Here is a 20,304-nt window from a genome sequence, read left to right as displayed (position 1 = left end):
ACACCTCTAGTCCCCCAAAACGCGGTTCCCCCCTCCCCCACCCCGACTTCCCAAGGATGTTTCATCCAGGGGGAGGAGCCCAGGCATCCAGGAGAGGGGGGGGACACCCAGGCATGACCCCCCGCCGCCATGAGATCTCCCCCAACCTCCTCAAATCCCATCAGGCCACCGGAGCCCCCCTAAACCCTCCCGGTAGCCGAGGATGCTCCAGCCGGAGGAAAAGACCGGGTGGGGGGGGGACCTAGGCATCCGGGGGCCTGACCCCTCCCTCCATGAGACCCCGTGCCTCCCACCACCACCCTCAAACCCCCAAAACCTCCCATCTAAACCCCTGGTATCCAGGGATGCTCCAGCCAGGGGGACAGGACTCTGGCATTCAGGAGAGGGACTCCCCACTTCCATAGGACCACCCAGGGCCCCCAGGACCCTTCCGAGCCCCCTCAGACCCCAGGGAGGACTGGGGTATCTGAGGCTTACACAGGTGTTGATTGCAGGGGCATCACCTGGGTCCCCTCCTGCGGGACAGGTCATGTGACCCCTTGTGCGAGGACAGGGCTGATGCAAGGGGGGCCCTGGGGCACGAGGGTCCCAGGGGTGTCCCCTAACGAGATGCTGCTAATGATGGGGGTGTTCGTTAGCAACGCTGGTAATTGGCACCGGGGGGGGGAGAGGGGGGGCCCTGGACACCTGGGTCCTGGCGGGTTTGTCACGAGGGGGGCTGTCACATGAGGACCCCCTGGCTCACACTCCCTTCCCACTGAAAGCGGCCCCCCCGGCGGGGCGGGGGGGCCATGGAGAACTGGCACCGGTAGCCGTGGCCCCGCACGAGGACCCGTCGCACAGGGACGACCATTGCACGAGGACCGAGGTGGACCCAGGTAGGGCCCTACCCCACCATACCTGGATGCCTGGGCCCCCCTATGATGATGGGGGCCTAGGGAGTTCCTACTCTGGATATGGGGTCAAGGGAATCCCCTACAGGGGATGGGCTTGAAGGGGTCTGCAAACTATAGATATTATTGAGGAGATGCCCTATAATGGGAGGGAGGGGTGTCCCTGCCCTTTCTATGGGATCAGGGTGGGCATTCTGGGCCCCCCTATGATGGAGGGGTGCTGAGGCAGGGGCACCTGTCCCATATTTGGGATCAGCATGGGGCTGGGTCACAGCACCCAGGTCCCCCAGGGTGTATCCCCACCCCACTGTATTGACACCTCCCTCCAACCCACAGGACCCCCACACACCCATGGCCCCCCCTTTCCTTCCCCTCTTTCCCCTCCCTCCCCCACCCTGGGCGCCACGGGGGGGGCCATCCCCGCCCCTGACCGCTGTCACCACCGTCGTCCTCATCGCCATCGCGGCTGTCGCAGCCTGTCCCGCCGTGTGTCGCTGTGCCGGCGGCCGCGTCTACTGCAATGACCGGGGGCTGACAGCCGTGCCCGAGGGTCTCCCGCCCGGCGCCACCACCCTATTCCTGCAGAACAACCGGATCGGCGACGCGGGGATCCCGGCGCGGCTGGGTCGGCTGCCGGCCCTGCGCGTGCTCTACCTGTACGCCAACGCTCTGGAGCAGCTGCCGGCACACCTGCCACCGGCACTGCGGGAGCTGCACTTGCAGGAGAATAACGTGCGCGGGCTATGCCGGCGGGCGCTGGCGCGGGCGCCGCTGCTCGAGCGCCTACACCTGGATGACAACTCGGTGTCGGCAGCCGGCATTGAGGAGGATGCCTTCGCCGAGAACCGCCGCCTGCGCCTCCTCTTCCTCTCGCGCAACCACCTAAGCAGCGTGCCGGCCGGGCTGCCGCCAGCGCTGGAGGAGCTGCGCCTCGACGACAACCGCATCCACACCATCCCGCTGCGCGCCTTCGAGGGGCTGCCGGCATTGCGGCGCCTGGTGCTGGACGGGAACCTGCTGGCCAACCAGCGCATGGCCGATGACACCTTCAGCCGCTTGGGCAACCTGAGCGAGCTCTCCCTGGGCCGCAACGCGCTTGCAGCCCCGCCGGCCAACTTGCCCCGTGCGCGGCTGCGCCGGCTCTCGCTGGCTGCCAATGCCATCAGCCACGTGCCGGCCGGCACACTGGCACGGATGAGGGCACTGGAGCGACTGGACCTGTCGGACAACAACCTGACAACGCTGCCTCGGGGACTCTTTGATGACCTGGGCAGCCTGAGCCACCTGGGGCTGCGCAATAACCCCTGGTTCTGTGGCTGCAACCTGGCCTGGCTGCGGGACTGGCTGCGCCGCCGCGCGCCGCCGCGCCTCGAGGTGCGCGGGCTGCTGTGCCAGGCACCCGCGCGGCTGCGGGGGCTGCCGGTGGGCGAGCTGCAGGGGGAGATGGACGCCTGCGAGACCCCTGCCGCGGGGGCTGGGGGGGCTTCCCCTGGCATTGCAGCCGTGTCCCCAGGGGCCTCAAATGGCGCTGTGGCCACCTCACCAGGAGCTGCAGCCACACCTGGGCTGTGGGTGCAGGCAGCACCAGGGGGGGCCCTGCGGGTGCGGTGGCCACCGGCCCCTCCCGGTGCATCCCTGCGGCTGAGCTGGCTGCGGCCTGGGGGGGGTGCCGTGACCGAGACGCTGGTGCGGGGGGAGCGGGGGGAGTACGTTGTGCGGGCGCTGCAGCCCCGTGCCCCCTACCGTGTGTGCCTCGCGGCCCTTGAGCCCCCTACTGCCCCCCCACTCTGCACACAGGCCCGTGCTGGGGCCGGGGACCCCCCTCCTGGCTCCCCTGGTGCCCCGGCCGGGGACACCCCCACCATGCTCCCCCCGGCTGCTGCTCTGGGGGCATCAGCAGCAGCGGCTGCTGGGGTGATTCTGGGGGTGCTGGGAGGGTGGTGGAGAAGGAGGAGGAGGAGGGGGGGGCTTGGGGGGGCACCCCCCCCGCCCCCCAAAATGAGCAGAGCAGGGCGGCTGCCACTGCGGCCCCTGCGGCCCCCTGATGAGGGTGGAATACGTACCGTGTACCCACCCCCGCCGCCCCCACTGCCCCTCCCCAGCGCTCGGGGGTACCGGGGGGGGCAGGTGCCCCATGGCGGGGGTGAGGGGGGTGGGGGGTCCTGATGGGGAGGCCCCCTCCTCCTGGGAAACCCCCATGTGTTGGGGATCCCCCTGGGGCTGTGGCCACTTGCCCCTGCTCTGAGGACATTTGGGGGAACCCGCCAGGGAGCTGAGGGGAGGGGTCATCCTGCACCTCCTCCACTTCCCTTTCGGGGCATTTTGGCTTTTTTAAGGTGTTTTTTTGGCACTGCAGCTTTTTTGGGGGAAAAATGGCAGATTTGGTGCAGGAATGGGATTGGGGGCAGAGACAGACCCAACAGCCTCAGTCCCTGCAGGACCTCCAGGAGGACCCCAGGCCTGGACAGAGCCTGGGAGGGTGGGGGCAGAGGGGACCCGGGGTTAGGGTGGTCGCCTGCTGCCCCTCCCCAGGTCTCTGCCCCCTCCCTTCCCCCCGCGAGGTGCCTTCACCCCTCCCCCTGCCCCTGCCGTTGGATTTGGGGAAAAAGGACCAAAATCAGGAAAAATCGACCCAAAAGGGCCGAGGGGGACCCTGACCCCCAAATAAACCCAGCGGCTCCTTTTCCTGCCAGCGCCTCTTTCCCATGGGATGGGGTAGGAGGCTGTCACCCGGAGGGAGTTCACACGAGGGGTCTCACAGGGAGGCGGATGGTGTGGGGAGGATCATATGGGGTCACTTAGGGTAATGAGGTGGTGGTGACACAGGGATCCCCTGGGGTAAGATGAGCAATGGGAATTTTGGGGAGGTATGAGGCCTTGCACAGGTGCTGGGGGGGGTCATGTCAGGGGAGGGGGATCATGCCTGGGTCCTGTCAAGGTCACACATGTGTCACTCAACACCCTCCTCCCCATCACCAGGGACCACCTTGCCTCCACCTACGTGATTCCCCTTGGCCTCCGGGAGGGTGGGGGGGAGAACGTGTGCAAGACCCCGCCCCCTGTGCAAGACCCGCCCCTCCCCCGAGACACGTTCGTCAGCTAGACCTCCGCGCCGCCGGGGGCGCACTTCCTTCTCCGCCCATCCCCCTTCCCCATGATAGACGTCACTCGCAGCCAATGGAGAAGTGGAAAATTCCAGAAGGGAATGCGGGGACCGGCCAATGGGCATCCGGCGCTGGGCGTCGCGGCCAATGGGAGCGGGCGAGGGCGGGCCCCGCTGCAGGCTTCCGGCGGGGGCGGGTCCGGAGGGGGCGGGCACCGTTTCCCCCGGTGGCCAATGGAAAGGCGGAAGTGCGGGCGGCGGCCAATTGGAGCGCGCGCGGGGGCGGGCGGGCGGGGCCGACGGCCAATGGGACGTGGGGGGCGGAGCCGGGGGGTTCTAGCAGCTTCCAGAGGGCGGCGCGGGAGCGGTGCGGGAGGAGTCGCGGCCATGGAGGAGGTTTGGGGGGGACGAGGGGGTTCGGAGGGTCCTGAGCGTCCCGAAGGCAGGCGGGAGAACCTTCGAGGCATCTCGGGGGGTCCCGGGGTTGGGTCTGGGGGGTCCTGGGGAGGTGGCCTGATGAGGGTCGAGGGGCCCTGGAGAGGGCGGGCAGGGCCCTGAGGGGATCGGAGGCCCCGTCCGGGGTCGGGGAGCTCCGAGAGGGATCGTGGGGCTCGGAGGAGCTTGGAGCAGTTTCGCACTGTTTAGGCGTCCCTGGGGTGTCCCGAGAGGGTGGCGAGCGGGGCCTAGGGGGAGCTGAGGGCACCGGGAGTGTGAGGGGCTTTTCGGGGTCCTTGAGGTGGCGGGGAGGGGGCTGGAAGGCGGTTTCGCGTTGTTTGGGGGCCCGGGGCCCCGGCTCTGTCCTCACATTCTTCTGTTTTTCTTCCTCCCTCTCCACTTGTACTGTATTTTCCCTCCTCCTTCCACGTTCCTCACTCACTTTTCTTCCTCCTCCTCTCTTGGTCCTCTGGCCTTTCTTTCTCCTCGCGCCTCTTCTCCTCCCTCACCCTTTCATCCTCCTCGTTTTCCTCTCATCTTGCTGCTTTTCTCCTGCCTGCTCTTCTGCCCTCCTCTCCCTTTCATGCTCTTCCTCACGGCCTTCTTTTCTCCTTCCTCGTCTCCTTTCTCTTCTTCCTTGCGATCTCCCATTTCCCGCGGTCCGTGCCTTCCCTCTGTGTTCCGTAGGCTCAGGAGCTGAAGGAACGGGGGAACCGGGCGCTGGCGGCGGGGGACGTGGGGGCGGCCGTGGGACACTACTCGGCCGCCATCGCGCGGGACCCCAACAACCACGTCCTGTTCAGCAACCGCTCGGCCGCCTACGCGCGGCTCGGGGACTACACCCGTGCCCTGGCCGACGCCTGCCGCACGCTGGAGCTGCGCCCCGACTGGGCCAAGGTGGGGGGGCTGTGGAGCCCTGGGAGCTCTGACCCTGGAGGTGCCCCACAGGGTCTGACCGTAGGAGTCCCCCTTGCCTGTCCCCCAGGGGTAGTCGTTGATGCTGGGGCATAGGAGTCTCTGCTGTGGCAGGGGTCAGGGTTCCCCTGGAGATGTCTGATCCCGGGGTCCCTCTTTGCTCCCCTTTCCCAGGGGTATTCACGGAAAGCAGCAGCGCTGGAGTTCCTGCAACGCCTGGAGGAGGCCAAGGCCACATATGAGGAGGGGCTGGCACGGGACCCCGGGAATGAGCAGCTGCTGCAGGGCCTGCGTGGGGTGGAGACACGGCTGGCGGGTATGGGGGGCTCAGGAGGGCTCTGAGGTTGGCCTGAGAGGGGTTGGAGGGTTTAGGCCTGAAAAAGGCGGGGGTGACAGGGGCTGGAGGGGCTGCAGGGACTGGAGGAGTTGCTGGGAAAGCTGCTTACAGGTCCCTGTGAGAGGCTTTGGGTGGCCCTGAGGGGTTTGGGGTCCCTGGGGAATTTTTCAGGTTTTCAGAATGAGACTGGGCATCCCAGGGAGGTTTTTTGGAGTCCCTATGAGGGTCCCTGACCTTCCCTGACCTAATTTCAGAGCGGAAACTGCTGAACCCCTTCAGTGCCCCTGACCTGCTGGCACGACTCGAGGGGGACCCCCGGACGCGGGCACTGCTGGGGGACCCTGAGTACCGGCGACTGCTGGAGACGCTGCGCAGCGACCCGGGGCAGCTTGGGGCGTCAGTACCGGGTCTCGGGAGGCCTCGGGGGGCTGGGAATGGGCCTCAGGGGGCTGGGAATGGGCCTCAGGGGGCTGGGAATGGGCCTCAGGAGGCCGGGGTGGGCTGGGAATGGGCCTCAAGGGGCCAGAGTGGGCTGGGAATGAGCCTCAGGGGGCCAGGGTGGGCTGAGAGGGGGCTCTGGAGGACTGGGGCAGGGATGGGAATGGGTTTGGGTGGCTTTGGGGTAGGGCTGGGGGGCGGGGGTGTAGGGCTGAATTTGGGGGACTTGGGGGTGTGTAGCCGATTTTGGGGACTTCAGGGAAGTAGCAGGGCCCTTGGGTGGGGGCCAGGGTACAGCTTTTGTGCGTGCTGCCCCCCTGCCGTATGTCAGGGTGTGGATTTCTGGACACCTCCTTCCACGTTCCCCTGTCCCCCCCAGAAGGTGTAGTACCCCCAGGGTGGGGGCCAGGGTGCAGATTTTGGGGTGCTGCCCCCTTGGGGGATGTCGGGGTGCAGATTATGGGATGCAGCCCCCCCGGTGGATATCAGGGTGTGGATTTTGGGGCACTTCCCCACGCACCCCTGCCCCTCCCACCAGGAAGCTGCAGGACCCCCGGGTGATGACGACGCTGAGCGTGCTGCTGGGGGTGGAGCTGAGCGGGGCTGAGGAGGAGGAGGAGGCCCCCTCCCCGCCACCCCCACCCCCCCAGCCCCCTGCCCAGCCCCCCCCACCCCAGGAGCTCCCCCAGAACAAGCAGGAGGTGAGGGGGTGTCCCCAAAACCTGTGAGGAGGGGAGGGAGGTATTTTGAGGACACACAACTCCCCTGCATACCTGAAGGGCAGCACGATAGACAAGGCGGGTGGGCGGGTTTGGGGCAGCTGAGGAGAGTTCTGGGGGGCTGTAGGGCAGGTTTTTGGGTGCTGGGGTTAGGGTTAGGGGATTTGGGAGCAGGTTTTGTGGTGCTGGGGGAGGAGTTGGGATTCAGGGAGGGTCTCAGCCAAGTTTGGGGTTGAGGTTTCCCTTCCAGTTTTAGGGTGATCTCCCTGTAGTAGGTGCAGCAGGAGAAGCAGTGGGATGATAGAGGAACTAGCAAGCTTTTGAAGGGGTCCCGACCAGTTTTGGCATGACCTCCCCCATCAGGGACAGCACGAGAAGAAAGCTGGGTGACGAGTGAGCAGGTTTTGGGTTTTAGGAGGGAGTCACAGCCACTTCTGGGGTGACACCCCCTGCCAGTCTCAGTGGGAGCACGAGCTGCATGATGGGGGGGCTGGCCAGGTTTTGGGGGTCTGGGCAGCAGATTTTAGGGTTTGGGGGGTCCCAGCCAGTTTTAGGGTGATGCCCCTCCATCAGGCACAGCAGGAGAAGGAGCTGGGCAATGCTGCCTACAAGCGGAAGGAGTTCCCGGCAGCGCTGGAACACTACACCCGAGCTGAGCAGCTAGACCCCACCAATATGACCTACGTCACCAACCAGGCGGGTGCGTGACCCCTCAGTCCCCTCTGAGCACCTCCAAAACCCTAAAACCCCCCTGAACCTCCAAATCTGGCCCGAAACACAGCTGTGTACTTCGAGATGGGCAACTACGAGCAGTGCCGGGCACTGTGTGAACGCGCCATAGAGCTGGGCCGGGAGAACCGGGAGGATTACCGACAGATCGCCAAGTGAGTCGGGAGGTTTGGAACGGGGGGTGCCCTCACTGGTTTCCCCCAAATCGACCCTTGACACCCCATTTCCTCCAGGGCATATGCACGGATCGGGAACTCCTACCTGCGCGAGGAGCGGTACAAGGATGCCATCCACTTCTACAACAAGTCCCTGGCTGAGCACCGCACACCCGATGTGCTCAAGAAGTGTCAGCAGGTGACGTGGGGGGTGCAGGGAGAGGGGGGCAGCCCTCCTGGGCACCCCTGAACCCCCTAATTGCTGCCACAGGCTGAGAAAATACTCAAGGAGCAGGAACGCTTGGCCTACATTGACCCTGATCTGGCACTGGAGGAAAAGAACAAGGGCAACGAGTGCTTCCAGCGAGGTAGGGGGGGGCTCTGGTGGGCTGAGGGGGTCCCGCCCTGTGTTTGGGGGGTGACAACAGGTGAGGGGGTGTCCTGTTTTAGGGGATTACCCCCAGGCCATGCGGCACTACAGCGAGGCGATCCGGCGGAACCCGAATGAGGCCCGGCTCTACAGCAATCGTGCCGCCTGCTACACCAAACTGCTGGAGTTCCCCCTTGCCCTCAAGGTACAGGGCTGGGGGTGTCTGAACACTGCATTGAGGGGCTGGAGGCTGGCCTGGGGCAGTAGGAGGGATCTTGGGGCTGGTCTGAGAGCATGGCGCTGTTCTGAGCATATGGGGGTCAGTTTGGGGCTCTTGAGATGGCCCTGAACCTTCTTTTTCCTACAGGACTGTGAGGAGTGCATCCGCCTGGAGCCCACCTTCAGTGAGTGGGGGACACAGGGGGGAGTGCTGGAGGGGCTAGGCCCTGCCCTTTCTTTCCTTTGCCTTCAGTTATCCCTAACTGTAACTGTATTGCTTTGTCTTTGCTTCACCTGTACCTCTGTCTGCCTTCACCTGTACCCACGTATGTCCACCTCTCACCTGTACGCATGTGTTCTTCTCTCACCTGTACCTTTGTGCATCCCCCCACCCAGTCAAGGGCTACACGCGGAAGGCAGCGGCGCTCGAGGCCATGCGTGACTACACCAAGGCCATGGAGGTTTATCAGCGTGCCCTGGACCTTGACCCCACTTGCAAGGTTAGCCTGTGACCCCCTGAACCCCTGCTGACCCCTGTGACCTCCTGTGTGCCCCTGCTTACCCAGGACCCCCAGTGGCACTGCAGGGCCTGAGAGGACAAGCAACTTGTGACCTCCATGACTCCCCAGCCCCCTGTAATCCCCAGGAGGCAGCCCAGTGGCAGTGGCAGTACCTGGGGGTGCAGCATCCCCTGTGACCACTCCTGACTCCTGTGCCCCCACTGTGATCCCTGTCGCCCCCAGGAGGCAGTGGAGGGGCAGTCAGTGGCATTGCCTGGGGTTACAACATCCCAGTGACCCCCCACAATCCTCCCTGTGTCCCCCAGGAGGCAGCAGAGGGGCAGCGGCGGTGTCTGCGGGCGCAGCAGCAGCGCTCAGAGCCCCCTGAGGAGCTGCGGCGCCGGGCACTTGCTGACCCTGAGGTGCAGCAAATCATGGGGGACCCGGCCATGCGCCTCATCCTCGAGCAGATGCAGAAGGACCCCCAGGCCCTCAGCGAGTGAGTCCCCAGGGAATTGTTCTGGGATGTTAACAGCCACCCTGCAGTGGTCACTGAGCCTTGAAGGGGCCCACACAGAGGCCCCTGCAGTTGGGGGGATCCCCAGCTGTCTCTGAGGTCGTCTTGGAGGTCCCCAAGGTGTGATGGGGTATCATTGCCCATCTCTCACAGCTCACTGAGTCTCCGTGAGGCCACCCAGAGTCCCCACAGAGCTACTGGGGAGTTGCCCAGCACATCCCGAGGGGTGTCAGTGGGTGTCCCCAAGATGTGGAGGAGTGTTCCAAGGGGGGTCCCAGGCCTCCCCCACCCATCCTTGGGTCCCTTCTGTGCCCATGCTGATTCCTGGTTTCCCCCCAGGCACCTCAAGAACCCTCTCATCGCCCAGAAGATCCAAAAGCTGATGGATGTGGGACTCATTGCCATCCGGTGACCCCCCAAACCCCGGGGACCCCCCTACGGCCCCCCCGGGGATGCCTCGACCCCCCCCAGGGGGGTAAGGGGGCACTGCCCCTCCCTCCCTCCATCCTGTGTTGGTTCTGGGGTGATGTGACCCCAAATAAAGAGCGGAGCAGTGGCCCAGCCTTGGGGCGCTGAGGAGGAAGGGAGAGGGCTGGGGGTCTCTTGGAGGGTGGGAAATGAGTGGAGAAATGGGGGAACAGCCAGGAGGAAAGTTGGTGCCCTGGGGCTATTTGGGGGGCCAGGAGGGACATTTGGATCCCGGTGCACAAGGACAGTGAGATGAGAGTCTCTGAGGATTGTGGGGGTCCAGACCCCTCGTATGAGGACTCAGAGTTGTGGCCTTCTCGCATGAGGACAGGGTGCGACCCTCTTCCGTGAGGATTGGGGGGGGTCCAAACCTTTCATACAAGGACAGTGAGAGCCCCTGCCACGAGCCTTGTGACCCCCCTTGCCTGTGAGGCCCAACAGACACCGCCATTCCATTGAGCACAGTGAGTACATTCAGCTCCATCACACCAGTGTTGCACAAGCCTTGAACGAGCGCCTTGCACAGCAGGAGGAGGAAGGGAGGGTGCAAAAATGCTGCTGTGAAAGGAACAGGGATGAGGGGAGTTGAGGCTGGTGCCAGCAGCGGGATGGGGGCATCTGCTTGAGGCCACTTTTGCACGGGGCCTTGGGGCATCAGGGGTCGTCCCCCCCTTCCATCAGCCGCCTCAGCACATCGGGGTCTGGGGGCTGCCCTGGCCGCTGCCCCCCTAGTGCCAGAGACCCTCCCAGGAACTGGTGCAGCACCCGAGGGGCTGCCGAGAGCACCCGCAGCCCCAGCGTCACGTCCCCAGTCAGACACAGCCGCACCTGGGGGGAAAAGGGGATGGGGGTGAGAACCAATCCACTTCTAGTGCTTCCCGCTCCCCTCCAGTCCCTGGTACCTGCTGGCTGTCCCAGTTGACATCCCACTGGCGCAGGTCGCTGTGCCTCCAGCTGCGGGTAATGGCACCAGAACTAGGATTGATCCGGAGCAGCTGTGAGGGGCCCACAGCCAAAATCTCATCACGCCCGGCACCCTGGAACCTGTGAGACCCCCCAGAAACACCTGGGACCACTGGAACTTCTGGGCCTCCCCAGTACTGCCCCAATCCTGAGCAGTGCTCCCAGTGTACAGTACCTCAAAGTGTGTCAGCCCCCACCTCCCAGTGCCCCCAGTACCTCACCATGAAGTGCCCCAGCCCGAACCCCGGCAGGGCCCTCCAGGCCTCCACGAAGCGCAGCCGGGCCTGGCCTGGGGTCAGTGTCCCCACACGGTGCAGAACCTCCAGCAGCCGGCGGGTGAGCTGGGAAGAGGGGGGGGGCATTGTGAGGGAGGGCAGAGTGGGGGGGGGACTTGGGGGTGCCCCATGGACTGGGGGAACAGCAGGGGGCTTTACAAGGATGCGGGGGCCCAGTACCTGCTTCGCCTTGAACTTGCGCTGGAAGCGGTGAGGCAGCAACTGCTGCGGGTCTGGGGGTGGGCGTGAGAGGGCCCAGGGAGGCACAGTGGCGTCTTCCCTCCCTGGCTGGACCCCTAGGACCTCCAGGACCCCCTGAGCCTCTGCCCTGAGTGATGTGGCTGACAGGGACCCCCCACGCGAGGCCAAGCGGCACCCGGCGACCCAACGGGCATACTGGGGGGCCTGGGGGGGCGGGAGTGTCACACCAGCTCCCTAAGACTCCTCAAAGATCCCCACAGAACTCTCCCAGGACCCCTCAAACCCCCCAGAACTCCTCCAGGACCCCTTGAGCCCCCCAGGACTCCCAAACCCCCCTCGGGACTCATCAGAACCCTGAGAATGCAAAAAAATACCCCTGAAACCTCCTATACCACCCCCCCCAAGAGTCCCTCTGAGATCTCCCTCCACCAAAACCCCGGGACCCCTCTAACCCTCCCCCACCCTGAGCCCCCAAGAACCCTCAAATTACCATGAGACAGCCCCCCCAGCTGCCCCTGGGGACCCCTCAAATACTCCAGGACTCCCCGAACTCCCATGTTCCGTTCCTCCCGCTTCCCAGTGGGGCCCTCCCATAGTCCCTGTGGTCTCCTAGAGCCCTCAGTACCCCCCACCACCCCTATCCTCCCTCCCCACCCACATCACGGCAGCGTAGGAGGGTCTCGCTCATCCCCTCCGGCGTCGGCACACGCAGTTTGATGCAAAACTTTTGCGCCCTCAAATCCACGTCAGGGGTCACCTCACAGCCTGGGAGGTGGAGGGGTTAGGTGGGCCTGGGGGCAGCCCAGAAGGGGAGTTGGGGGCATCCTAGAGGGGGCTGGGGAGGCTTTGGGACTCTAAGGGGGACCCAGAGGGGTCCTGGGGGGAGATCGGGGTGTTTCCAAAGGGTATGTGGGCAACTCAGAAGGGGAGCTGGGGGTGTTCCAGGGGCTCTGGGGCAGAATTTGGGAGTCCTAGTGGGGTCCCAGAAGGAGATAGGGGTTCCTGAGGGGGTATTTGGGGGCCCTGGGGGAACCCAGGAGGGCAGTTGCCCTTGTTCCAGGAAGGTCTAGAGGGGAAACTGGAAGTCCTGAGAGGTGGTCCCAGAAGAGTCTTAGGAATCCCATGAGGGAGGAATGGGGAGGTCCCAGGGGATTTGGGGGTCGGGGGGGCGCTTCTTGTGGAAAGGTCTCAGGGTGATTTGTGAGTGCCAGAGGGAGTCTGGGGGCCCTGGAGGATTTTGAGGTCTCACCATGGAGGTTGAGCTGCTGTGAGCCCTCCCCCGATCCTGGGAGGCTCTGGAGTGACAGTGATGACCCAGAGAGCACGGCCCAGGCAGGTCGGGACCCCCAGAATGGCCAGCGGAAGGACCTGGGGGTATCCCGAGTTTGGGGGTTGGGGGGGGTTAAGAGGGACCCCCAGAATGGCCAGGATGAGGGCCTCGGGGAACCCCAATTTTGAGGTTAGGAAAGGTGTTTGGGGGTTCTGGAGGTACCTGTAGATCTCCAGCTTCTCCACCAGCTCAGGGGCAGTTCCGAGCTCCTCCTGAGGACTCCCCCAGACCTCAGTGACCCCCACTGACTCCTAGTGCCCCCCATCCCAGCCCCAAACAGGTCTTACCCCTCCCCGCCTCACAGTACCCCCCCAGTGTGGCCAGAAGAGGGCCCCAGTATCACCCAGTGCTCCTCAGGGCCTTCCATATATGTCCCAGTGCTCCCCAGTCTCTCCAATCCCCTCCCAGTCCCTCCCAGTGCCCCTTAGTCCTCCCCAAACGCCCCCCAATACCTCCCAGTGCCCCCAGTACCCCCTGCCCTGTGCCTCCCAGTGCCCCTAGTCTCACCGGCAGGATGGCGGTTCCTTGCCCCCCCAGGCTCAGCTCCAGTTTGTCCAGGGCTGTGTCCAGGTCCTGGGGCTCGAGAGGGCCCTCCGGGTCCCCATCAACCCCCTCTGCCCCATCTATCTGGTACTGGGGGGTGGAGAGGGGTCATGGAAGGGGTCAGGAAAATTGGGAAGGGGCCACAGAGGGGTCAAGGGAGCTAGCAAGTGTCAGGAAAATTAAGGGGGGTCTCAGAGGGGTCAAGGTGGGGGTCAAGGGAGGACTGGGGGGTCCAGGGGTGTTTGAGGCTCAGGGATGTCTAGGAAGGTTTCGAGGAGTCTGGAGGATTCTTGGGCATTCCAAGGGGTCCCAGGGAATCTGGGCTGGATTTTGGGGTACAGGGGTTTTGGGAAGGGTCCCAGAGATTCAGGGTAGGGGGGTTCAGTGGGGGTGTGCCCGAGCGTCCAGGGGTGTTTTGGGGTACCTGGAGGGCAGCAAAGAGCAGCATCTCCTCCTCGGTGCAGTCAATCTCCTCGGCCAGGAGGGCCCTGCGTGCCTCTTCATGCAGCAGCACAATGCGCAGCCCGCCCTCCTAGGGGGGTCACAGTGTTGGGGCATGGCAGGGGCACCCAGGGGTGGGTTTGACCCCCAAGGATCCCCAAACCCACCCACACTGGGTACCCATCAGGGACCTCCAAAACCCCAGCAGGGACCCAGAGGGACTCCCTAACCCCCTTCTGAGGGGTATTTGGGCAGTGACATGGGAGGGTTGGAGGTCCCTGTGGGGTTTTGGGGATCACCAGGGGGGAATTCGAGAGTACCTGGGGATCCAGCCCCATGGCACAGGGGTACTTGAAGCGCAGCAGCAGCTCCTCATCGTCCACCACGTCCTGTTCCATCAGGGACCTCGAGGTGTCCAGCCACCTGCGGGAGAAGCGGGGAGGGTGTGCAGAGGATCCTGCGCGTTCGGCCCCGCCTATAGACCCCGCCTAGATCTGAGCTCCGCCCGCAACCCCCGCCCAACCACACCCGAGCAAACCCCACCCCCAACAAGCTCCGCCCCAGCAAGTCGTGTCCCGTCCCCACCCACCCTAAGCCTCGTCTCCCGCCCCGCCCAACAATCCCCACCCCCGTCCCGATCCCCGCCTTGAGCCACGCCCACACATCTAACTCCGCCCCATCCAGCGAGTCCCGCCCGCTTAAGCCCCGCCCAGCAGACAGGCACCACGCCCGCGGCTCCGAGCCTTACCGCGCGTGCAGCTGCGCGAGCCGCACGAGGGGGTTCCCGCGGGGGCTGCGGGGGAGCGTGGGCGGGTCCCTTACCCCCCCGGGGGTCACGAGGGCCCGGAGCTGCTCAGGAGGCAGTACAGGGGGAGAGGCCTCATCTGGGTGGAGGGAGAGATGAGGTCGGGGAAGGTGCGAAGGACACGGGGGGATCCAGGCCCCCATGGTCTCCCACCGTTCCCCCGCCTCCGCTCACCTGCCCTCGGCCGCAGGTGCGTCAGGTCCAGGTCGGGGGGGGCCTGGGCGGGGGCGCGACCCTTCCGCCCCCGCCCCTCCCTCGCCACCTCCTCTTCTGGGCGCAGCAGCGAAAGTTCCTCGGGGTGTCGGATCCCTGCGAGCCCCCCCACCCCGCGCACAGTGGGACCTCCAGCACCTTCTCGGAACCCCTCAGTGCCCTCCGGGACTCCCCGAGACCCCTCGACACGCCTTAGTTCCCCCCTGAGATCCTCCCGGGACCCCCCAGACCCTTCCATCCTCCCCAACCCCACTCCATCGTTGTCCAGAGCACTCTGGCCCTCCTAGACCACCAAAAGCCGCCCCAGACACCCTAATCACCCCTCAAACCCCTCCAATGACACCCCCCCCCCCCCCCCCCCCCCCCCCCCCCCCCCCCCCCCCCCCCCCCCCCCCCCCCCCCCCCCCCCCCCCCCCCAGTTTCCCCCCAGCCCCTCCCCAGCGCTCCCGGACCCCTCGACGCACCGAGCAAACTGCAGATCCGCGCCACTGCCCGCCCGGGGGTCCTGGCGAAGTTGAGGTGCAGCCGCAGGACACGTCCCCCCGGGAGCCGTAGTCGCAGCGGGCGGTGTCGGGGGACAAAGCGGAGCCGGGAGCCTGCCCCGACACCCAGCGCATCCAGGGGGGGCCCGGGGGGCAGCAGCCACCGCCGCTGCTGCACCCACCACAGCGCGTGGTCCGACCAGTCCCGGGCCTCCCCTGAGGAAAAGGGCGTCAGGGGAGGCTGGGGGTGGGCATGAGGGGGCTGGGAGGGGGCGGTAAGGTGCCATGGCAGGGGGATGGCCACGAGGGGCTGAAATAGGGTCAGAGGGTGCTAAAGGGGTCTATTGGAGGTTCTGCTGTACCCCCAAACCACATCGGGGGGGCTACAGGGGGCCTATAATGGGGCCCTAATGGAGGGCTATAATGGGGCCTATAATGGAGGGCTCTAATGGAGGATGTGGGAGGCTGTTGGGAGCTATGAGGAACTATAGGGATGCTGTGGGGGGCTGTGAGGAACTGGGGTGGGGTTAGGGGTCGCTAAATAGGGGTTATGGGGGAATTGTGGAGTTCTGTGAGGTCTATAGGGGTCCCACTGTACCCCCAAACCCCATCGGGGGGGCTCAGAGGCTGTAGGTCCCGGGGGGGGAGCCACCCTTGGACCTATTTATAGCCCATGAATCCCTTATCACCCTGGCCAGGAAGGACCTGGGGAGGGGAACCTGGAAGTGGGGGGACTCTGGGACCCCTCGATAAGGGCTTGGTATCCCCAGACCGGATTCTCCCCCAGTCCCCTCTCTCAACCACATGACACTTCAGGGGGGCTGGATGCCCCTACAGCCCTTTCATATGGGGCCTGGAGCTGTGGAGCCTGGACACCGGGGTCTGGCCCCCCACCACTGTGGGGCACAACTGGGGATCAGGGCTGTGGATCCCGGCTATGGGTCTGGCTGGGAGTCAGGGCTACAGGTCACTCACCAATGGTCTCCACGATGAGGCGCATGAGGCCACCGATGTGCAGGTCCCCGGTGACACGGAGGGGAAGGATGCGGAGGGCTGCCGGGGGGCTGGGCTGCCCCATGGCATCTCCTTGCCCCACGGCATCTCCTTGCCCCATGGCATCTCCCTCCTCCACCTCCACCTGCAGCTCGAAGGAGCCATCAATGTCCTCCCCACTTGCTGTCTTCAGCCCTGCCATCCCTCCGTCCCTTCCTAATGGTGTCCAGAATGTTCCTGCCCCACGTCCCAGCCCACGTCCTTCCCCACAGCACCCTGGACACTCGGGTTCACCCAACACCATCCCCACCCACCATAGAGGAAGTTGTGATGGGGAGGAGCCATGGGTCCCGGACGTTGGGGTGCCCCCCCCGCCATGATACCCACCAGGGCCACAGGGCCAGAACACCAGGGTCCCTCACGTGGGGATATCCCTGTCCTCCCATCCCCCCATGCTCCATCCCTCTACTCTCCCCCCAGCTGGGACAGGACCTGGGAACCCCTCAAAGTCATCCCCCTCGTATACTCCCAGGACACGGTGTTCTCATGAGGTGGGGGTCTGGCTCTTCCCGGGGTCACTCCACAGGATCTCTGGGAAGGGGATGGAGCTGGCAGAACTCTCCAGCCTCTACATGGAGTGCAGGACATGAAGCAGAGAATGAGGCAGGAATAAGCAGAGAATGAGATAGGAGTGGGGCAGGAATGAGGCAGGGAATGGAGCAGGAAGGAGGCAGGGAATGGGACATGGAATGGGGCAGGAATGGGCAGGGAATGGGGCAGGGGCAGCCAGAGCGGGACTGGGAATCCCAGGAAGAGCCAAGGACACTTCCCGGGGTCTGGAAGGCTGAGGCAGAGGGGCCAGAGCTGAGCTCGGAATACGAGGAATCACTAAAGGGAATGTTGGACCGGAATGGGGGTCTGACAGTGGGGCCCCACCAGCATGGCTGGAAAACCGGGACCGGCGGAGCAAGACGGCTGAGGGCCTCCCCCACCCGCGGCTTCCCCCAAACCCTTCTCGGCTCTGAGGAACCGGGACGGGAAGTGGGGAGAGGATCCACCCCGGGGGAACAGGCTGAGCCCTTGCCATGGTACTGGGAACGTCCCGGCGGTCCTGGAAAGGCTGTGACTGACTCTCAGTGTACTAAGAAGGGCTGAGAGGGACTGGGAGGAGTTAGGAATGGACTGGGATGGGCTGGGAAGTGATAGCAGTGGACTGGGAGGGACTGGAGTGAACTGACAGGTTCTGGGGAAGACTGGGAGGGAATGGGAAGCACTGGAAGGGACTGGGAGGAGCCTATGGCCTTCTATGGGGGCACTGGGAGGGGATTGGAGGACACTAGGAGGGACTGGGATATACTTGGATATACTGGGGAGACTGGGAGGGACAGGCTATGGGGGGGGTAGGCCTGTCTGTCTCTAGGGATGCAGCCCCCTCCCCCTTTCACCCCTCCCAATCACAGGCTGGGGCTGCCGAGGCCAAAGGATTTTATTGTTGGGGAGAGGTTGGTGTGGTCCCAGCACATCCCCTCTAGGGGGGTTTCCAGTGTCTCCTTGGGGAAAACACAGGGAGACAGGGGGGGGGGGGGGGGGGTCCAGTGTCACATGGAGGGACACAGGGAGGGTCCAGTGTCACATTGGGGGGACATGGGAGGGAGTCACAGCTTCAGTTTCACAGTTAGTAGGGGCAGACAGTGAGCTGTGAGTGTGCACAGGGTGAGTGTGCAAGGGGGGCTGTGCACAAGAGGGCACTGCCAGCATGTATGAGGTAAGTGGCAAAGGGTGGGTGTGCAAGGGTGCTGAGCGTGTGTGGGAGGGACACCATCGGCCTGGAGTGGGCATCACTGGCACTTGCCGGGCAAGTGTGAGGGAGGTGTGAGCGTGCAGGGGACCCATAGGATCGGTCTGCATGGCTGTGAGCGTGTGTGGCATGAGGATGGTGTGTGCAGGACATGAGTGTGCACGGCGTGTTCATGGCATGTGACTGCAGTGAGTGGGCCCAGGGTGGGAGTGTGCACAGCTTGTGCGCAGCGTGTTCATGGTGAGTGCCCAGGTGAGTGTGCCCGGGGTGACTGTGCCCACCTGACCATGCCATGTGCAGGAGCCCCCATGCCAAGGGGCTGCTGCAGTCCCAGAGTCCTGTGGAGTCCCACAGAAGTCGGAGGGTCTCCCTCGGGGGTCTCAAGCGGAGTTGGGGGATGTCAGGGGAGGTCAGGAGGTCCCCCCCGGGGGCTGTTGGGGGGTGTCAGAGGGTTTGGAAGGTCCCCGGGGGCGTGCAGCAGCCGCGTGACCCGGCTCAGCCGTGCGTTCGCATCCTCCTGGCCCTGCTGCAGCCGCCGGGTGCTGCGGCGGAGCCCCCGGAGCTCGGCCCGGAGCCGCTGCTGTGCTTCGTGGCCCTGCCCCACACAGAGCCACAGGTCAGCCTCCTCAGCATTCCCCCAGTTCTCCCCCATTATCCCCCCAGTGACTCCCAGTACTCCCCATTCCTCCTCCAGTGTTCCCAACTACCCCCCAGTTCTTCAGTGGTGTCCCTCTGGCGCCCCCCCAGTTCCCATTGAGCACCACCTGTGCCTCCCAATGTCCTCCCAATGTCCTCCCAGTGTGCCCACCAGTGCCCCCCACCTCCTGCAGACCCTCCTGCAGCCGCTTCAGCGCCGTCTCCAGTTGTGCCACCTTCTCTGAGAGGCTTCGGGACCTGGGGAGGGTACGAGGGGGTATGGGACCCTGAAGGGACTCCCTCCAACCCCCTACTCCTCCCAGCCTCCCCCTTCATACTCATCCTCAGGGGCCACCGGGTTCAGGTTCTGCTGGATCCCGATGTTGGGGGGCTCTCGGAGCTGATGCCCTGGCGGGTGGAAGCGAGGGAATGTAAGACCCCTACATGGAGGGCCCTGAGACCTCCCCCTTCATGACCCTCCCTATTCCCATAACCACTGAGATCCCCCCTTGCTGATCGTTCCCATTCCCACAACCCCCAGCCCCCCAACTCCCTCAGCTCCCCCCAGTCCCCCAGGATCCCCTCACCCTCTTGGCCCCCCAACCCCACAGACTGACCTTAACCTCCCCATCCCCTCCATCTGCCAAAGGCCCCCAGATCCACCCCAGCCCCCCAAGCCTCTCCCCTTGTCCCCCTAGGCCCCCTCACCCTCTCAGCCCCCCACCCCCAAAAGCTCCCTCAGATCTGCCTCCCATCCAAAACAACGCTCAACCCCCAAGAAACGGCTTCCAGGACCCTCCAGCCTCCCCAAACCCCCCTCTCTCCTCCCAGGCAATTGTCTGCAGGATTCCCTCAGCCCTTCCAAAGCCCCCCCAAAGGCCCCTGGGCCCCCTCACCCCCCTGAGCGATAGCCTCCAGAACCCCACTGCAGGCCGTGGCCAGGCGGGCGATGAGCTCCCACTCCTCCTCCTGGGGTTCCCCAGACCCCGACAGCACTGGTGGGGGGGGCAACAGTGGGGGACACCAAGGGAACTGGAGGGGACCTCTCCAGAGGATGGGGGACAACCCCACAGGACAACCCCCTAGCACAGGGGGCATGGGAGAGGGACACCCCCCATGGGATAGGGACACCCAGAGGACAAGGGCACCCAAGTGGTGGGGGGACGACCCCCAGGGTACCCCCCTCCACGGGATAGGGTACAGTCTCAGGGGACAACTATATGGACAAGGGTATGAGGATGAGGGGAGACACCCCAGGGGATGGGGACACCCCCAGGTGAAGGGGACCTGGGCTGGGGATACCTCAAGGAGATGGGGGGCCCTCAGGGGGCAGGGGTCACCCCCGTAGGATATGAGACATGGGACATGTGATGGGGGACACTCCCCCCAGTGGGCCAGGGACATCCCCAGGGGACATGGGATGGGGGATGGAGGGGGGACACAGAAGGGGACATGGGGTGAAAGAAGGGAGGGACACGGGGAACACAGGGGTCCAGGCCACTCACGCCTGCCCAGGGAGTGCCGCAGCGAGGGGCTCAGGGGGAGGTTGGGCTCGTGGGGGGCCACAGGACCACCAGCATCCAGAGAGGGACCCTGGGGACAGGGAGAGTCAGCAGGGGCACAGGGACACTGGGAAGGGCACACAGGGGCACGCATGGGGGGACAGGGGACATGGTAAGGTCAGCAGCGTCATGGGAACGTGGGGGACAGAGGGGAACGCAGTGGGACAAAGGGACTCACCGGGTCACCGGACTGGAGGGGGCTGTGGTGTGGCAGCAACAGGTCAGGCGTGGAGTCAGCCAGGGGGGGCCTGGGGAGTCAGGGGG

At 65.0% G+C, this 20,304-nt stretch overlaps 4 protein-coding genes across 4 annotated transcripts in view; 2 read left to right on the top strand and 2 right to left on the bottom strand.

Annotated features, from left to right (window-relative positions):
• The first annotated feature begins 1,244 nt into the window (after positions 1-1,244).
• Positions 1,245-3,996, top strand: LOC114070367 (leucine-rich repeat transmembrane protein FLRT1-like). Its single transcript, XM_027907725.1, has 2 exons — positions 1,245-2,830; positions 3,873-3,996. Exons 1-2 carry the CDS (start codon positions 1,245-1,247, stop codon positions 3,994-3,996), a joined length of 1,710 nt encoding a protein of 569 aa, XP_027763526.1.
• A 277-nt stretch (positions 3,997-4,273) lies between these two features.
• STIP1 (stress induced phosphoprotein 1) lies at positions 4,274-9,841 on the top strand. The gene is made up of 14 exons (XM_027907726.1): positions 4,274-4,392; positions 5,119-5,328; positions 5,521-5,662; positions 5,938-6,079; positions 6,660-6,822; positions 7,414-7,540; positions 7,622-7,724; positions 7,803-7,923; positions 7,996-8,092; positions 8,175-8,299; positions 8,462-8,498; positions 8,710-8,813; positions 9,140-9,312; positions 9,670-9,841. Exons 1-14 carry the CDS (start codon positions 4,303-4,305, stop codon positions 9,740-9,742), a joined length of 1,707 nt encoding a protein of 568 aa, XP_027763527.1. The 5' UTR covers positions 4,274-4,302; the 3' UTR covers positions 9,743-9,841.
• Positions 9,842-10,242: 401 nt separating this feature from the next.
• LOC114070361 (fermitin family homolog 3-like) lies at positions 10,243-18,224 on the bottom strand. The gene is made up of 15 exons (XM_027907718.1): positions 18,124-18,224; positions 16,027-16,239; positions 15,034-15,267; positions 14,531-14,665; positions 14,300-14,435; positions 13,872-13,974; positions 13,535-13,642; positions 13,075-13,200; positions 12,730-12,779; positions 12,487-12,605; positions 11,896-12,002; positions 11,217-11,441; positions 10,978-11,102; positions 10,701-10,842; positions 10,243-10,626 (listed from the first exon to the last, which is right to left on the bottom strand). The coding sequence occupies exons 1-15, from the start codon at positions 18,134-18,136 to the stop codon at positions 10,453-10,455; spliced, it is 2,010 nt and encodes a 669-aa protein (XP_027763519.1). The 5' UTR covers positions 18,137-18,224; the 3' UTR covers positions 10,243-10,452.
• SIPA1 (signal-induced proliferation-associated 1) overlaps positions 18,224-20,304 on the bottom strand; it is an 8,606-nt gene continuing 6,525 nt past the window's right edge. The window contains exons 10-15 of the mRNA XM_027907724.1: positions 20,219-20,288; positions 19,984-20,071; positions 19,375-19,473; positions 18,817-18,886; positions 18,664-18,736; positions 18,224-18,437 (exon numbers count right to left, since the gene is read on the bottom strand). Of these exons, the coding sequence (XP_027763525.1) occupies positions 18,243-18,437; positions 18,664-18,736; positions 18,817-18,886; positions 19,375-19,473; positions 19,984-20,071; positions 20,219-20,288 (595 nt within the window). The 3' untranslated portion in view covers positions 18,224-18,242. The remainder of the gene's footprint in view (positions 18,438-18,663; positions 18,737-18,816; positions 18,887-19,374; positions 19,474-19,983; positions 20,072-20,218; positions 20,289-20,304) is intronic.

The sequence above is a fragment of the Empidonax traillii genome, unplaced genomic scaffold (assembly GCF_003031625.1).
Source record: "Empidonax traillii isolate 1590-97213 ecotype Southwest subspecies unplaced genomic scaffold, ASM303162v1 scaffold1531:size105035, whole genome shotgun sequence".
Taxonomy (NCBI): Eukaryota; Metazoa; Chordata; class Aves; order Passeriformes; family Tyrannidae; genus Empidonax; species Empidonax traillii.
Note: the sequence above shows the minus strand (reverse complement) of the source record. Positions and strands in the feature narration are given on the sequence as shown.

Bases quoted from the DNA above. Each gene is read 5' to 3' on its own strand.
- LOC114070367 (XM_027907725.1), top strand. From the start codon at position 1,245: ATGGCCCCCCCTTTCCTTCCCCTCTTTCCCCTCCCTCCCCCACCCTGG. The intron at 2,831-3,872 runs GTGGTGGAGAAG...CCCCATCACCAG, and splicing joins ATTCTGGGGGTGCTGGGAGG to GGACCACCTTGCCTCCACCT.
- STIP1 (XM_027907726.1), top strand. From the start codon at position 4,303: ATGGGACGTGGGGGGCGGAGCCGGGGGGTTCTAGCAGCTTCCAGAGGG. The intron at 4,393-5,118 runs GTTTGGGGGGGA...TGTGTTCCGTAG, and splicing joins GAGTCGCGGCCATGGAGGAG to GCTCAGGAGCTGAAGGAACG. The intron at 6,080-6,659 runs GTCAGTACCGGG...CCCTCCCACCAG, and splicing joins GACCCGGGGCAGCTTGGGGC to GAAGCTGCAGGACCCCCGGG.
- LOC114070361 (XM_027907718.1), bottom strand. The intron at 15,268-16,026 runs GTGAGTGACCTG...CCTTTTCCTCAG, and splicing joins CCTCATCGTGGAGACCATTG to GGGAGGCCCGGGACTGGTCG. The intron at 14,436-14,530 runs GTGAGCGGAGGC...CCCTCCACCCAG, and splicing joins GCACCTGCGGCCGAGGGCAG to ATGAGGCCTCTCCCCCTGTA.